The sequence below is a fragment of the Stylophora pistillata genome, chromosome 6 (assembly GCF_964205215.1).
Source record: "Stylophora pistillata chromosome 6, jaStyPist1.2, whole genome shotgun sequence".
Classification (NCBI taxonomy): Eukaryota; Metazoa; Cnidaria; class Anthozoa; order Scleractinia; family Pocilloporidae; genus Stylophora; species Stylophora pistillata.
Genome location: NC_142524.1, coordinates 28307642 through 28325561, shown reverse-complemented (window position 1 = coordinate 28325561; position 17920 = coordinate 28307642). Strand labels below are relative to the sequence as shown.

Genomic DNA, 17920 nt, shown 5'->3' with positions numbered 1-17920 from the left:
ACATGTTACATGCTGCATGGCCTCAAGGAGATTTGGGGTTTATTTTGGGTCTCTTTTAGCAGCTGCTGGTTGGTCTTGTCATGCAACAGCCTCTCTACCCCAGCACTGGTGAGAGAGAGAGCTTGCTTGATGATTCCAGACAAGGGCTGGGATGGAGACAAGGGGTTTTGTCCCTGAAGTGGATTTTCTGGTATTTTTTGGCATAAGATTTGAGGCAAAATCAGACTTGGATTTATTGATAATTTCAGTATTCCCCCCCATCCTGGCCTCCTACACAGACCCTCTTTGGGAAGATCCTTATACATGTCAGGACTTTGTCAATTGTGCTTTGAGATGAAATAACACAGTTAAATACAGACTCATTCCTATTTAAAGTACAATTCACTTTGGTCGTACCAAAGATCAGGCTTTGGTTCTTTGATTGGTCAACAGCACTACGCCTTAGCTAAATCTCTATCCAGAGGATCCTGCAGTGCATTTAGGTAAGAGTTACCTGCTGGATAGCAATTCGTCCTTTAAACTGGGGCTATGATGTAAATATTGCTCTGATCCTATGTTCTAAAACTTACCTGGCTGGTGAAAGAAATTCAAAATGATGATGCAACTTGAATTTCTGTGCAAAATAGATGAAGAAGGGCGTTGTTGGACACTTCGAGGGAAGGTGCAACATGATACGGCCTCTTTCTAATAGTAGCAGTTGCTATTTAGAAGGTAAAAATCATCTTTTTTTGGTAGCTTTATCATTTTTATCACAAGAAGATACAATAGTAAACTACATAAGTTGAATCACTAGACAAAAAAGGCCAGTAAGTTCAATATGACCTTCATCACTCACAAATAATGAAACAGATGACATTCAAGTTTCTACAAAAGCCTCTTGAATCAGAAGTCTACTCTACATAACTTTTACAATGAGAACTGGTCTTGGAAAGATTTCCACATACCCCCATAGAGTTCTAAAACAAACAACAGTTTTAAGGGTTAAACTTTTATTTTGTGATGGAGTTCTTTCTTCAAATAACTATATCAGGGCTCGACACTAACTGTAGCCCACTGGCCACAGACTAGTAGAAATTCAGTTTTGGCTAATGGTTTTCAATTTCCACTAGCCAGTTTGGCTAGTAAACAGACTGAAATTGTTGTAACTTATAAAAACATCTAAGATGTCATTAGTAAGTTGAGAAGTTAGTGTCGAGCTCTGTATATGCATTAAGGGGTCCATGGGGTTACACTGAAAATTTGCCCTGGTCTCTACAAATTAAAGATATCACTTTACCACAATTCACATATCCTCACTGTAATATTCCAGGTGTCTATCACAGGAAAGTTACAAAGTGCCAGTACCTTCACAGATGACTTTCAAAGGATACATGTGTAGCAGCAAGACTAACAGCCTCCTGGTGCCATTAACTACAGCCCTCAAATGGAAAGTTTCAGCTTCTTTGCACTTGCTACTCACATTGTTTGTTAACAGCAAGCAATGAGAAGAGGATACCTCGTAGAGCACTTCATTTTTTTAACAATTCATCTACAACAACTCTTTCATAAATGCGTATAAAGTTATTTGTAAAAAAATCCAAGTGTTGCCGTAGGTGTTTTTAACAGTCCTCCAACTTGGAAGAGAAAAGTTCAAACTTACATCAGAGTTCCTTTTTACACAAAACGATACAAGAATGATTCGTAGTTTACTTTCCAGCTGCCATTGGATTTCTCAACACCAAGATCACAGAATCTCCTCGAAGAAACATTTTGGCAATGTATCTATCCTTATTGACTGGTTTTGCCTTTTTTCCTTTTCCTGACTTGGGTGTTTCAGTCCACATTTCTTTCACGTTTTCTAAGACCATATTACAGTGCCTATCAAAAGCTTTTACCCTAGCTAGCAGCTTCTTGTTGTTTCGACAGTTGATCAGAACTTGAGTGTTATTCTTCACCGATTGCGTTAAGACGGAAAGAGGACCCGTGTTAAACTCTTCTTGCTCTCTCTGAGAGAGTTCCTCTGGTGTCATCTCACTCTTGGGCTTGTTCATTCTAGGGAGAGAAATGGCAAATTTCAAAAGTGAGATGCGGATGAACCCTTGACTGAACAGTGACTTGTGACATCCTTCACTTTGACAATAAAAATTGCAACATCAGTCCGCCAGATCCCAATAAAAAATAACAACATGAAAATGAGGTGGTAACAACTAATCAAAAATGAGGTATTGCTTACAAGGATGCCATATTTTTATCTGGATAATTTAAGATTGTTAACACGGCTTCAGAAATGTTTGAAGAGTAAAACGTTCCTGAGCGTTGTCGTCCTAAAAATCGCTGGCGCGTATTCCTATGGACGTATGCGCAGAAGGACTCTGCTTAGTGACCTCTTGCATTCCTTGCTTTCGTTCTCCTTGCGTTTCGGAAGTTTGTCGTAGTTAAACGCGTTAAATCATTGGTTGAAGAGGCCAGAATTGTTGATTACCGTGAAACTATTGCAAAATGTCCCTTGCTGATGAACTCCTAGCAGATTTGGAAGAAGCTGCCGAGGAAGGTGACGTGGATTTCAGAGAAAACGAAGATGGCATCGAAGAAGCAATGGAAATTTCAGGCTCGATAGACACAGATTCAAAGTCTGTTAAAAGTGTTGCGAAACTAAAAGACAGTAAACAGCTAAATGACGTTCTGTCTGGGATCGAAGAATTCGAGAATCAATCCCGTGATCGAGTGTTTGGTCCCGTAGAAGTGGACCCTGAGTATCAGCTGATTGTAGAAGCTAACAATCTTACCGCTGAAATTGATAACGAGGTCACTATTATTCACAAATACGTACGAGATCTTTACGTGAAACGTTTTCCAGAGCTGGAATCACTCGTTCCCAATGCGTTAGATTACATTCGTACTGTTGAACTGCTCGGGAACGATCTCGAAGCTTCAAAAGTTGATTTGACAGATATTCTCCCACCAGCCACCAAAATGGTGGTTAGTGTTACAGCTTCAACGACGCAAGGGGAAAAGCTTGAAGAGGAAGAGATCGAGCGTCTCATGGAAGCTTGTCAAACTGTTACTGATTTGCTGGATGCTAAGTTTAAAATTTTCCAGTATGTTGAATCCAGAATGACTTTCATTGCACCCAATCTATCAGTCATAGTTGGGGCATCAACTGCTGCTAAACTCATGGGTTCTGCTGGTGGGTTAACAAGTTTGTCAAAAATGCCAGCTTGTAATGTTCTTTTGCTAGGATCCCAAAAGAAGACACTGTCTGGGTTTTCTAGTGCAGCAATATTGCCACACACTGGACACATTTATTTCAGTGAGTTTATCCAGGTTGGTGGAACATTTTATTTTTAGCCCTATAACTCCAATAAGTGACCAAGACATAATTTCACCTTACAATATCAATACAATATCAAGCAAACAAGCAATGAGAATGAAAACAAATAACAGTTAGGGGATTATTAGTTGATCTAATACCAAATTCTTAGAAACAACATCATAAGAATTGCATGGCAGACAGTAAGGAGAATTGCTATTGAGATCTTGGGAGTGAAAGAGTTTATCAGGAATTACAGGGTGCTGAGGGATGAAAATTTGAGTAGAGCTGTTGTTGACTCATCAGAATTATTTGTTTAATTATTTGAGAAATGTAAGGAGGGTAAAATGATGATATTATTCACAAACCCAATATTAGTGAGAGCTATTGAAAGTTGATTGTGGAATGAGAGAGAGAGAAAGTCATGGTCTTGTACCATTAAGGCACCTAACCATGTTTTTTCTTTGTTTTTGAATTTTTTATTTTCTTATATGTCTACACTTAGGACATGCCAGCTGATTTGAGAAAAAAAGCCGCTAGAGTGGTGGCATCAAAGTGTTCCCTTGCTGCAAGGGTGGACGGTTTCCATGAGAGCACAGATGGATCTGTTGGACAACAGCTCAGGGAGAATATTGAGGGGAAATTTGACAAGTGGTTGGAACCACCACCTCTTAAAGAAACCAAAGCTCTTCCAAGACCAGATGACGCACCTCGTAAAAAGCGAGGTGGCCGAAGAGTGCGGAAAATGAAGGAAAAGTTTGCTATCACAGAGATGAGAAGGCAGGCTAACAGATTAGAATTTGGCCAGATTGGTGAAGATGTCTACCAGACTGATCTGGGATTTTCTGTTGGGACCATGGGTAGGAAAGAGAACACTGGGCGTGTACGTACACCTGCTGTTGACAAGAAGACGCAAATATCCATCTCTAAACGTCTACAGGTAAGCAATTTGCACTGTGCAACAGTTTGTGACAGCATGTGTTATATTAATTTTATATGTCTCAGAAAAGGAATTAAATATACAGTAAATATAATAATTAATGTCAGTTTCTTCTCTTCATTGATTCATAGCGGAGTCTTGCACAATCTCAGAGTTTGGGTGGTCAGTCAACAGTTCGCCGAGCTGTATCAGGGACAGCTTCCAGTGTAGCATTTACTCCTCTCCAAGGACTAGAGATTGTCAATCCCCAGGCAGTGGAGAAGAAAGTAGAAGATGCAAATGCTAAGTATTTCTCCAGTACTGCAGGATTCTTCAAGGTCCAGAAAAAATAAAGAGAGATTGTGAACCAGTTTATGTAAAAAACAAGCAACAAAATGTTCTTTTGCTTCAGTTTAGGGTTAGACAAAGTAAGCAAAGTTAGCCCTAAACATGGTTCTAATATCCCATGTAAGGAAAATATAGGCATAATAGGCCTTTTGCAGCTAGAGATCATGTGCTTAGATACTGCATAGCAATGCCACACTGGAGAGCAAGCACTCCAGTGATCTCAGACAGTATAGAGGTCACAGAGGTCTGCATTCAAACAAAGAATACAGCGGATAACAGGTCAAAAGGTATCCCAATTAGAGAAATCCAGTAAGAAGTAATCAACAGCTTCTCCGGAGTGTATCAGCAGCAAAATCATGCCAAAATTCGATTTTCGCTGATACGCTCCAAGGAAGCTGTTGATTAAAACTTACAAGATTTCTCGAATTGGGATGCCCTTTAACTTGTTATCCGCTGTATTCTTTGTTTGAATGCAGACCTCTGTGATCTCTATTTTATTGGAGATCACTGGAGTGCTTGCTCTCCAGTATGGCATTGGTATACGGTATCTAAGCACGTGATCTCTAACTGCAAAAGGCCTATTCTTGAAGAAGAAAATATTTTGTTTAGTTTTTCACTATTTTATCTGTTACATTCAACTGTGGGGTTCCTGTGCACTGTAAATGTACTTGAATGTGTCCATTAACAGAAGGAAGCAAAGTACAAGACAATGTTAATAAATGATACTTTGATGCAGAAATTTCAAAAGTCCACCAAACCACAGCTGGCAGGATACAAGGAATATACTCTTTTCCTCATCCAACTCAAAGTGAAATGTGCCTAGTTAAGAAAATTTGGAAGTATGCGCTGAAATATTGAAATCCCCCTTCCTTTCTTTCTTGCTTCATTTTGTGTCACTTTCCTATGTCATCATCTTGCTGTTAACTAACTGTAGCAGTAGAGTAGACTATTACGGTAATGACTCAACCTAAAGGTACCATTTGTAAATGTAAAGCAGTTTTGATACATTAAATGAAAGTGAGTAATTCAAATCATAGCTGTGCCTAGAGTGCCTGGTCACATGTCTGTGAAGTCTAGCATGATCCTTCATAGGACCAATTTCCACAAAATTCAAATTAGTTTATCATATTAAACTTTGTTTTAAAAGTACTTAAGCCGGCCAGTATTTCGTGACAGATTTGCCTTCATTCCATGTAAAACCTTGTTCACTATATTATGTGCTGTTGAAATTTTGCTAGTACATTAAATACATTTTTTCATGCTGTTGGGAAATTTACTTCATGGGGCATTCTTTGCGTTACCAGTAATGTAGTTCTTCAATACTGTTTTGAAATTTTTCCTTCTTTTCCACTCGTCACCTCCATAAACTATCAACTGGTCTCTTTTCTTTGCCATTCCTTTACTGAGTTTGCTGCTTATGTGCATTGCCAAAGAGAGGTGGTAGGAACGAGCTTGTTAACCAAACTGAGTTCCTGATTAAAATCAGTTATCTCAATTATAAAATGTTCTTACACTTTTAGAATGTCTGCATCTTAACTCAGCCTTTGAACGTTAAAGAGCAAACAGCCCTCACCCCACCCCTGTCTCTTATTAATTTCTGTTGTAGTGATACTAGTGCCTAGATCACCCCTGCTTTTTGCGCCTCCAGGCCAGTTGCGTGAGAATCCCCTCGCAAACAAGTCCATTCTCTCGGCGATAATTTCTCTTTTCCTGTAGAAGCTAGTTTCCCCTTTAAATTGATAGAATGCGTATTCTTTGTGGAATTATAGCGGCGTGTATGGTTCTTATCTTGTCGCATCAAACCCTCGCTGCGGACAAGAAAGACACAAAGAAGCTGCAGATCGGCGTAAAGAAGAGGGTGGCAGACTGTAAAACGAGATCGAAGAGTGGTGATACGCTTCACATGCATTACACTGTGAGTTAGAATATTTGCTGTTTCAAATAGTCTGTTTATGTTTTGACCAAATCATGCTACGTATATAGTTGTTGTTGAGTCGAATTTTGAGAACTTGTGATTTATTTCTTGGCACGCACGTGTGACGTGTTACTTCCCTATTCACAATTTAGTGGACGGTGATAAATATCTGATTTCTCACATCACCAACAATAGATCATCTAAAGTGTGGGTTATGAGAATAAGAAATTTATCATGAAAAGTTAATTTTCTTGATATAGACTACCTAATTTTTACCCCAAGAAGGTTATATATTCAATAGGAGTCACCGTAATATACAAAAGATTTAATTGTAAAACAGTGAGAGGGTATGCAGAGAGAGGATACGTCGAGGGTATGCGGCCAACAACGCGAGCTTCAGCGAACGAGATCTAAAATTTAGCGAAATTAGCGGAAAATATTAAGGGCTGAAATTTAAAACCGACGCATTTTGTTGTCAGAGGTATTTTCCTATTTCCAGGGTTTTTAAGGAGAAAATTAATTGTCGAAAATTTTTAGGGGGTGTACAAAGTTTTTGGAGGTTGTTCTGTAAAAGAAAAGAGGCAAGGAAACCACACATCGAAGCAACAGAATAGGAAATCAACCATGCAAACGACTCAAAATCCGTTTTCTACGGCAAAACGAGGGAAAGTTACATTTTCATGTTTGTTCGATTCTTGGCTGGTTAAACAGGCCAAGTCAGATAAATAATATTCAAGACATGTTTTGATTTAGTTGGCTTTGTTAATTTAAAAGCACTATGTTCCCTTATTTTGTGATAGTTTCACACTCATGTGACCATTTTCATCTATTTGTTTTTTGAAAATAGACTTATGTCAAACATTTATACTTGACAGGGTGTTGTTTCTAGTTGTATGGTTTATTTACAGGGTATTTCAAAATAGTCATCAAAGAGGTGGGAAATGATTTGACATAAAGTTTACCCCTCTTTTACCTGTGAGATATGGTGTGCTCATGTAACACAACCTGTAAACCAATTAGAATGGAGGAATTTTTAATGGTTCATGGCTAATTTCTTAATAAGACACAATTAGCTGATACATAATATTTTAAAGTTTTGTTCATAACCCAAAATTCTCTACTTTAAATTAGCTGCAAGAAAAAGGTTACAACTTGAAAAGGTTTCCTTCAAACTTGATTTGTGTTGATTTGTTTTGTATGTTAAATCTTATTTGATGTTTAGGGTACACTAAAAGACGGCACACAATTTGATAGCAGCATTCCAAGAGGAGAACCATTTGTGTTCACATTAGGAGTAGGACAAGTTATCAAAGGTGGATACTTGTGACGTAGCATGATTATGTGTAGAACAGGCTGATATTTGTTGTCTACTGTGGTGTTATGTATTTAAGCAACCAACTGCACTTTCTACTTGTTTAGCAATGAAATGTATGCACCAGATTTATGCATTATTTGTACTGTGTGAGAGCAACTAGATAATAAATATATCTTATTAGACGTTTGTTGTGTAGCATCGCTGAGTATTTTTACAAGTTGTGCCGTATTTTGACGAGCCCGTAGGTTGAGTCAAAATTCAAACAGTGAGTCAAAATACTCAGCGATACTACACAACAAAACATTTAATAAGAGATGTATTATTTAACACACCACAATTGTTATTTCAGTGCAGGTGAATTTTGTGAATATTTCTGGAACACAAATATTGCGTGATATTTGTACTCATCTCACTCCTTACTTGTTCTCTACAAAGCACGTTTGGATAATAGTGTGAGATATTTGGTGTATATTATAAATGTTTTTATTATTTAATGAGACATAGTTTAACTTTTATTGCAGGATGGGATCAAGGACTACTAAAGTAAGTTACAACAATAGACCAACCATCTTCCTTTCTTTTAAATAAAAAAGTTCAATAAAAAGGTAAGGTAAAGGGTTCAATAAATTTGTCTCTCCATATTACTTGGATTTTCAAACCACTATATCTAACTTGTTCAGAACTGTAGAAAACTGTAAAAAAAAAAAACTGTAAAAGGCAAGCTTTGAAACTTGTTTTTTCCTATTTTTCATTCTGTTGAAGCTGAATTGATTAAAACATTTCTGTGTTGTTTATAGTATGTGTGAGGGAGAAAAGAGGAAACTTGTAATTCCATCAGACCTTGGTAAGTCCCTGCTCAATATTTAATAAGCATAAAATTTATGTTCAATGCAGAGATTAGTCAATATATGTGAAGGATACAAGTAGGATTGAAAACAAGGTAACTTGCCATACTTGAAGTGTAAGCTTATGAAGATAATGCATTTATTTGTTACATACATGCAAGCTGATCCACACAGAAATTTTAGCAGTCACATTCTTGGCATTACAATTCAGCTGTTTTTGCTGTACTAACAGGATTTTTCTTTCCTTTGTGCAGGCTATGGAGACAGTGGAGCCCCTCCTAAGATCCCGGGTGAGTGAATGGCTTGTAGACAACGGAATCATTGCTGAGTCAGAGCATTGGGTGAACACTGAAGAGATTGATACCAAGCTCTGAAATTTTGAAAGCTGGAAAGATTTGAGTTTGAAGCATGGCCTCAAATCCACCTCACCCCTCCCTACCCATAGATTTTTTGTTGACACTCTGCCAGTCTCCTCAAAGACTACAAGTTGCTAAATTAGATGCACATTTTCCAACAGGAAAAAGGGAAAAACCACCCAATAAGATTTCTTCAAGTTTCTTTCAAAATGAGCCTTTTTATGATAGTAATTTGGTTACAACCTTTTTTTGGATGAATAGGTCTGCAGCTTTAGCTCAAGATTACAAACAATTAGTCATGTGATTCTTGTCACATGCACCCTTTTAAGAACAATGATCAGCCAGAAGAATTTGGTAAGGTGACACCGATTTTTTACTTCCCTGTCTCCCCATGGTGACAGTAAATTGTGGTATGCCACTCAAAAATGGGTTACTCCCTTTGCATCTTCTTCCCCTATTTCATTACGAGTTAATTATTTTAATCATTAATTGCACATAATTCACATTGTCTACACCCTAAACCTTGAATGTGATTTTGGGTCATCAAATATTTGAATAAACCACGTTCGTGCAAAATGTAGGGTGACAAACTAAGGCAATTGTAAAGTAGCAAATAATATTCCTTAACCCTTGGGCCCTTAAGAGCGACCAACATTTTATAGCACCTTTAACAATTATTCCACGGGCACGCGTTGGATGTCAGATGTTATTGAAAACTGGATCATTGGATAATGCAATTCAAGACTTTATTATTTTTATTTTTTATTGGCTTAGCCATTATGGTATATGAGCCAATATACCATAATCTACGAATATGGTAAGCATACGCGTCAGCTTAAAATTAATAGGGAGCTGAAAAATTTAATAAAATTTAATAATTTAATTAAACGTTTTTAATAAAACAATTATTCCACGATCGCTTGTTGGATATGAGATGATTATAACCAACTTGGCATTACACGCCTCGTTGGCCATAATCATCTTATATCCAACAAGCACAAGTGGAATCATTGTTTTATTTTAAAAAAATGCCCCCAAGATATTAGACAAATCTTCTCGACTTTATTTTGTAAGAAGAAACCGGATGTTACAATGTACAGATATTAGATTATGGTATATTGGCTCCTATACCATAATGGTTATGCCAATAAAAAGTCTTGAATTGCATTATCCAATGATCCAGTTTTTAGTAATTTAGTGTATTAAAAACTGGATCATTGGATAATGCAATTCAAGACTTTTTATTGGCTCAGCCATTGTGGTATATGAGCCAATATACCATAATCTAATTTCTGTACATTGTTAAATCCGGTTTCTTCTCACAAAATAAAGTCGAGAAGATTTGTCTAATATCTTGGGGGCGTTTTTTTAATAAAACAATTATTCCACTCTCGCTTGTTGGATATGAGATGATTATAGCCAACTCGGCGCTACGCGCCTCGTTGGCTATGGATCATCTCATATCCAACGCGTGCTCGTGGAATAATTGTTAAATATACCGCTCAAATCAATAGCACAAACTATTAACCTTCAAGCAGCTGATGAGACAAAATCACGAGGCAAGAGTTTAATTTCTGACCATTTTTCAGTATATTGAAAGAAGTAATTAAAAGTAAGTTTTTGGTATCCGTATCGTGTATACGGAAACAAATTTTCACCTCAGTGTCAGTGAAAGTGGTGGATATTTACCTCCACTTTGGTAAATAGTCATTAAAAATACCATCCCTGAATCAAAGTTAAAGTGAAAAAGAATAATGGAAATGATGACCAATTAATTATAAAGAAGCTGTTGATTGTTAAACAAAATTTCATTTTCTAGCACCATTGGAAATGTAAAGAGAACAGTATGCAGAATACTCGTACTGATGTTAGCTAGGCCAATTGGGGTATAAAGGGTGAATTACCACTTTAATTCCTTCAGACCCCCCTGTAGGATGCTTGAAGGGCATCTTCACATTATATTCCATGAACTTGTAGATTCCCTCAAAACACAACATTTAATGACTATATGTCTTTTATTTTATCTTTTCAGGGGGCGCTACACTGGTATTTGAGGTTGAGCTGTTAAAGATAGAGCGAAAAACAGAATTGTAATCAGATCTTGAACGCTTTATTGTGTGAAGATCTTTTGATATTTTTTAAAAATAAAATTTTCTCTTAAGAAAATCACTGTATATTGTCAGTGTCTGTTCATGTTACGTGCAATTTAGACTTCTTTATTTTTATTTAATCTTTAGAATTCCGGGGAGGGACGGTTTTTGATCATCGAGAACGTGTTTTTAGATTTTGTGGGTGAAATATTTATCGCTTTTTTAGGCGTGCCTCTAACACAGAATCTATAATCAATAGCCTCCTTTTAGCGAGAAAATATGCACGGCACGGTTATATATCTAGGAACATTCTCTTTGTGATCTTGTTCACATTTGTTAACTCACTTATTTCAAAAATGTGCCAGTCGAAGGTAATTAAGGCGAAAAAGTCATTATTCACATTATGATCTTTACGTAAGGAAGGAATGTCCCAGGAGGAAGTAGATCACCTTTTTAATGCTATAGTTTTACCAAATTTTTCTTATGACCTGCCGGTTTATGGTGCCTCAGACTCCGACCTTTCTATAATTCAGAATTTTTTGGACCGGTGTTTGAAAAGGAAGTTTATGTCCAAGAATGTAGGTATCAGGGATTTGCTAGAGAGGGCGGACAAGGCACTCTACAAAAAAATATCGAATGACCCCGAATGCCCGTTTTTCCAGTTTTTACCTAAGGAAAAGAACATGAGGTACAATCTTAGAAATACGTCAGTCTCTGTCCCTAGAATCCACACTGAAAGGTTTAATTTTTAAATATGACACGTAATAGTTTCCCTTGTGAGTTTATGTTGTAACTTAGGATATGTGATTTTATCTTAAGAATTAAAGATTATGTTATGTTATGTTATGTTAGTCTGCCTCCGCTGGATTGAAAAACGCCACCCAAAGCGAACATAATTATCATGTTCAGTAATATATTCTTTTAAATTACCCAGCCTCTCTCTTTCAGAAAAGAATATACATCGGCAGTAACCCGCACGTCGGCGATGAGAGTAGTTTCGCGCCAAAAGCGCGGCTGCCATAGCGCAGGTTGTAGTTTCTCACATGCTATTCTTCAATATACTTAACTAAACTTAAAATTAACACAATGAAAGTCAGCACAGCAGTCGTTCTGGACACAAATTTAGTCTGGAAAGTAAATGAAAATCCATACGGCATATTAAGGTAAGATTATAGAAGTCTCCTCAATGTGAAGGCCATATATTCAAAGTCTACATAATAAGCAAAGTAACTCAAAAAAGATTATTGAAAAAGAACCAATCAATGGCGGTTGGAACGAAATAAGATATCTTCTGTTTGCTTCTGAACAGGTTCACAGTGCGTAAAATATTGTTTTTCGATGTGAAACGCAGCTGCAAAGTGACTCTCCATTGTGCAAAAGCTAGAAAGGAACTGTGCTTTTCGTTGAAACGATTTCCTCGTTATTTATGACACACTACCACCTTTGAGACAATTTTTAAAGCTCACTTGCTTCGGCTTTCTTAGACTCATTATGATGATGGTAGCGTTTGTTCGCTTCTTAAATTCGATTTTTTTTGTTGTTGATAAACATGAAAGAAGTAAGAAGGGGTGGATCGAGAAAATGCAGAAAGTGTAGCCAAAAAGTTATGACCAGACCGCTAGCTCCCCTTCGTAGCGCGCATTGTTCGCGCCAAACTATTTGTTTAGAACAATTCGTGCTACGATTATTTTATTATTTTATTCTTTTATTCTCTTCCATTGTATATTGTTTACATTTTTTCATATATTTTAGCGTTCGCCACATTTTATCGTGTTCAACTTGCTTCAACATTTTTATGCTGATTTGGATAACTTATTCACTTGAAAATGACCTCAGAGAGGTCGAAACGTCGTGACTTCTTAGCGCTAGCTTTTATTTCATAGATATTTTTCCTGCAAATAAGGTTCCATCTCTGACTGCCCTCCGAAACTGTATAGGGGATGTAATGGTATGGAACACATAAGATATGCGAGGAAATTATCTTAATGTTCGATCTTTATGATAAAGGTAGCTCTGCTACTGTTTTTTTGAAGGGGAAATTACCTTAGTTATGACGATACTGAGTCGCTCGTCGCGAATAAAAGACTGGGGGCACCAGATGTAAAGATTGTGTTGAGGACCAACTCGAAACAACGTGACAAATGTTTCAAAATGCACAAACTGCATAACAATTTCCCCGGTCGCCGCAAGACCAGCTGCCAATATACAAAGTGCAGCCAAGGAGTTGAGACACCATGGTTGAATTAGCGATTGAATTAACGTCGCAACAAACTGTTCAAAGTACTGCTAAGTAGAGTCTTTGATGCTTTTCTATCCTCCTCATACTTTAGGTGTCGCAATATTACTGCCGACAAACCCAGGCACATTACGCAGTTAAAACCTTTTTCAAGAAGAATGCTGAACATGCATCGATGACTTTGAAAGAAACGCTCATCCTCCTCCGCTTGGCTGGGAACTCCAGCGCAGTACAGTTATGCCAGGCGTTTACCATCAGTGTAAATGCTTACGAAACGTTTTAAGAATACATACAACAAGCTGGCTAGAGGGGAGAATAAACACACGTTCATATCTAGGAATCTTTTGCTGGCGTGGCCATGGAACTTTGCACATCGCACCAATGGAGTGATCCTGCCTTTAGGAGGCAAAAATAAGCGTGCTAACGGCTTCTTTATTTTAAACCGAACGCAGGTTGAGCCTCTCACTGTCTCAGTAAGTTTTTGTTTAGGGGCCAGCTATTATTTACCGTCTTGGAGAGGGGTCTCCAAACGATTTCAGGTGTGCGTGGTTTTCAGGGAAAACGGAGTGGGGGGATCAGTCATCGTCAACAGAGGAGTTATAGAAAATTGATTGCAACTTATCTTCTAATGAGGAAGGACCATAAAAATATTACAAAGTCTGAGATAGAGATCAGAGAGTTTTAATGAGCAGTTCTTTAACTATTTTATTGGTATATTGAAGAATAATGAAGCATTATAAACACAGTTAACACTTATAATGCCATCAGTTAACACTGATGGCAAGCATTAGCGTTCGAGCTTGTGACCGGCGGCGACTTAGCTGGAGTTCTCCAAGCGGAGGGAGGAAGAGGGAGCGAAAAACGCGCCAGGTAAGATTTGAATAAACAGAGATTTTACGCCTTGTGAAGGAAAACAGCTGAATTTCCCAGAAGGATTTAAAATTGATTTTCTTATCGCTACCCACGCTCATTACATTTTATCAATCTGTAGACTTTTTTTTACCCCATTGTCAATACATTCATTCTTGAGTTTGTTTTTTAGACCTGCAGTTGCTTTTTATTTTCTTTTGAATGAGCCCAACTTAGGCCCTGTTTACAAGCAAGGAGGGTAACCCTTGTGCTAGGGTTATCCTAGCAGGCGTGTCAAAGATAGCCCGGGTTTATAAGCAAAATTTCACAGGTAGCTTACCCTACCACCCGAGACAACTTACCTATGCTTGGTAACCGCACGCATTGTTATCAATGTTCAAAGGGTCTGGAAACAAGTAAAAAGTTGTCTCGGGTAGGCGAGTTATCCCCAGCAGAGCGTTTACAAAGCAGCTAGGGTTACCCTAGCGTTTAGCTAGGGTTACCCTAGCGCTCAGCTAGGGTTACCCTAGTGCTAGGGTAACCCTAGCTGCCTTGTAAACACGTCGATGAAAAAAAGAAGAAATGTGGGAGCGTTAGGGTAACCCTAGCACTAGGTCACTTACAAGTATTCATACGACAACGTTTGCTATTTTAGGTTTTACGCCGTCGATATCGGTCTGGGATTAAAATATTTGCATTCGAAAAACGTCATCTACAGGTATGTTTGTGACATAACGTACACCCATATTGTATTATTCCGAAGGAAATTTGGTTTTCTCCTTAGAATCTTGGAGCCTTGTGTAAAACAACACAGACTATTTGAATTACCTTCTCCGTCAAACCAGCTCTGTCGATGCAAAGTGGCTGAAACATAATGTGGCTCTGGAGGACGAACAGTCTTAGTAAAAAACATTTGTTTTAAAATTAAGGGGTTACAATTGACATGAAATTTATGGGATCGGAATCGAGAGAGAACGGGCAGAAGATTTTCTGTTGTAGTAAAACAACGGATGTAAATTGCCCCTGACTGATGTAAAGGAATGTACACGAAGGATGAGTGAAACAAGTTTTTGCAAACTTTTTTTCACCAGAGATATAAAACCGGTAAATATCCTGGTAACCTCAAATAGCTACCTTAAGCTGTCAGACTTTAGTCTGAGCGAAGTAGTCGCCTTTAGAATCACTGGAGTATGGAACTTTTGCATATATGGCACCTGAGGTATAGGCAATGTAGATTAGCAGATCACCTTGCAAAGTCTTTATTAAAATAGCCTATTTTTTTAATCTTTTTTTCACTATCTAACTGCGAGTTGTGTTTCTCTTAATTCTACGTTACGTTGAAGATAACATCACCATAGGGATACTAATGCCCACCCCCCTCAGTTTCCGACACAATGATGGTAGAGGACCCCCTGCTAGTAGATCCTGATGACGCCCTCGTCATCACAAGGATTTTTCAAACCATGCTCATGCAGTTGAATCCTTTCAATTTAACATGGCACCCTGATAATAACGAATACAAAAATGGTTACATTGTCAATACACTTTGGTTTTGTAATGCTGATAAACTACACTCCATCTGTGTTACAGATGCTAAAAGGAGAGTCATATACTTATTCCGTGGGCTAATGGTCTTTTGGCGTGACATTATTCCTGATGTTGACTGGTCAGGTTTGTACAAATAATATTTCAATTCAACTCACACATAACAAACTTGTTTGCAGTGTCAATTTAATGATAATGACATTGATATATAACTTGGATCATTACACTTTCAACTTCTGAGTACATTTCGATACTGTACACAATAACTCGCCCTATGGTAGGATAAAAATGCTTCAAAGTCACACTTTTAACAAAGACGTAATGACGCGTCGCCCACAAACCCATCACCGCACTACGTCAGTTACTAACCAACATTAAGGACAAGGGCGAACCGAGGAACAGACAGGGAGCGATTTATAAGATCAATTGCTCTGACTGCCAAGTCTCCTACATCAGAGAGACTGGCAGAAACGGGGAACATGCACAGACGGGCGACGAGGAAAGGCGATGTCAACAATCACATTGTTGAACATCATCGACTTACGAACCACAATATTGCCGTGACTGGGGCTCTGTGCAATGCCTAACCTACAGCACTGACTACTTTCAACGACTGGCTTTGGAAAGCTGGTTTACTAACTTAGAACAGACTCCCCTAAACAGATCAACTACTACCGGCTATATACAAACGACTCATTCGCGACATAAACATTACAAACGAACCGAACAGAACGACCTAACTTTACCGACGGATCGAAACAGATCAATTACGACCGACTTACGCCACTTGAGTCTTACAGCCAATAACATCACGGCAAAACTGACCAATCATTATACACGAACTGAAATAAGAACATTCTATTGACAACAACTATTCACTTGACTCTGATGATGACTTCCGCATAGGTTGTCGAAACGTCAGTCACTACCACCGACAACAGTCCTTCTCAGGACTACACTCACCCAGACGATCACACTACACTGTCAAATGACGTAATTATGAATTGTCCATTACCTTTTGTCCCGTGGGAAGAGGACACTATCCTATGGCAAACATAGCAAGGGAAGGTACGTATGATGCACGATCCTCGCAGTAGATAGCGCTATTTCTGCGATAGCGAAAATCAGACCTGAAAAAAATCGGGCTTGTACGGGACTCAAACCACTGACCTACGAATCAACTTAACGGCCTGCTCCCAGTTGGCTTGTTAGCTCAATTGGTAGAGCGCTGCACTAGTATCGCAGAGGTCAGTGGTTCGAGTCCCGTACAGGCCCGATTTTTTTTTTTTTTTTTGTCAGGTCTGATTTTCGCTATTGCATAAATAGCGCTATCTACTGCGAGGATCGTGCATCATACGTATCTAATACCGCAGTTCAAAATATATGAGCTTCATATATTCATTGTATCTGATTTATCACTTTCACGGGTTTATTACGAATCAACTTAACGGCCTGCTCCCAGTTGGCTTGTTAGCTCAATTGGTAGAGCGCTGCACTAGTATCGCAGAGGTCAGTGGTTCGAGTCCCGTACAGGCCCGATTTTTTCAGGTCTGATTTTCGCTATTGCATAAATAGCGCTATCTACTGCGAGGATCGTGCATCATACGTATCTAATACCGCAGTTCAAAATATATGAGCTTCATATATTCATTGTATCTGATAGTAAGGGAAGGTTTCATCAGAAAAGGGATCTATTTTAGGCTACAGGTGTCTCAAAGGTTAGAAAAGGGAGTACATCAGATAGACATTGAGAGGGGTTGGAAATTATTCACCAAGGGATTCGAAAGGAAATTTGATGTTCGACACCGTGACAATATTGTGGAAAATTGAAGATGACAGGCATTGTATAAACGATGTTTTGCAAAACATCGTCTATGTAATTCCTATTATCTTCAATTGGGTGGGGACTGAGGCTAGAGATTGCCTTCTAGGCTTTACGTGACTTTTAAAAGGGTTACAAAACGGAGTACATCAAATGGACAGTGAGATAGGTTGGAAATCATTCAACGGGGAATGTGGATAAAAATTTGACTTCCTTTCAATTGTAAGACCAGCAGGCTTTGATCTCGTACTCTCTATTTTTGAATTGAGTTTCAAAGCTCTCTCTCAGTAAGCTTTGACGTGGAAACTTTTGTATGTGTTTGCTCTCGTCCATTCCAATCTCGTTTCTCGATACCTGACAAGCAAAGGTGAGAAATGCTGTAGCGCGAAAC

At 38.3% G+C, this 17920-nt stretch overlaps 3 protein-coding genes and 1 long non-coding RNA gene across 5 annotated transcripts; 3 read left to right on the top strand and 1 right to left on the bottom strand.

The window, feature by feature from the left end:
* Nucleotides 1-703: 703 nt before the first annotated feature.
* Nucleotides 704-2362, bottom strand: LOC111329105 (small nuclear ribonucleoprotein Sm D2). The gene is made up of 2 exons (XM_022933714.2): nucleotides 2213-2362; nucleotides 704-2031 (listed from the first exon to the last, which is right to left on the bottom strand). The coding sequence occupies exons 1-2, from the start codon at nucleotides 2221-2223 to the stop codon at nucleotides 1686-1688; spliced, it is 357 nt and encodes a 118-aa protein (XP_022789449.1). The 5' UTR covers nucleotides 2224-2362; the 3' UTR covers nucleotides 704-1685.
* Nucleotides 2363-2457: 95 nt separating this feature from the next.
* LOC111329104 (U4/U6 small nuclear ribonucleoprotein Prp31) lies at nucleotides 2458-5832 on the top strand. Its single transcript, XM_022933712.2, has 3 exons — nucleotides 2458-3303; nucleotides 3795-4229; nucleotides 4361-5832. The coding sequence occupies exons 1-3, from the start codon at nucleotides 2479-2481 to the stop codon at nucleotides 4559-4561; spliced, it is 1461 nt and encodes a 486-aa protein (XP_022789447.1). The 5' UTR covers nucleotides 2458-2478; the 3' UTR covers nucleotides 4562-5832.
* A 352-nt stretch (nucleotides 5833-6184) lies between these two features.
* On the top strand, nucleotides 6185-11153 carry LOC111329117 (peptidyl-prolyl cis-trans isomerase FKBP2). Of its 2 annotated transcripts, XR_002694674.2 has the most exons (7): nucleotides 6185-6471; nucleotides 7694-7784; nucleotides 8308-8329; nucleotides 8584-8630; nucleotides 8886-8921; nucleotides 9249-9341; nucleotides 11020-11153. XR_002694674.2 is itself a non-coding variant. In XM_022933730.2 (6 exons), exons 1-6 carry the CDS (start codon nucleotides 6301-6303, stop codon nucleotides 11079-11081), a joined length of 429 nt encoding a protein of 142 aa, XP_022789465.1. In that variant the 5' UTR covers nucleotides 6186-6300; the 3' UTR covers nucleotides 11082-11153. The 2 variants fall into 2 exon arrangements, 1 of the variants encoding a protein (XP_022789465.1); XM_022933730.2 differs by lacking the exon at nucleotides 9249-9341 and having other exon boundaries at nucleotides 6186-6471.
* Nucleotides 11154-12114: 961 nt separating this feature from the next.
* Nucleotides 12115-15375, top strand: LOC148729265 (uncharacterized). The gene is made up of 4 exons (XR_015988929.1): nucleotides 12115-12240; nucleotides 13408-14183; nucleotides 14818-14880; nucleotides 15254-15375. It is a non-coding gene; the product is annotated as an uncharacterized LOC148729265 (long non-coding RNA).
* The last annotated feature ends 2545 nt before the right edge of the window (nucleotides 15376-17920 follow it).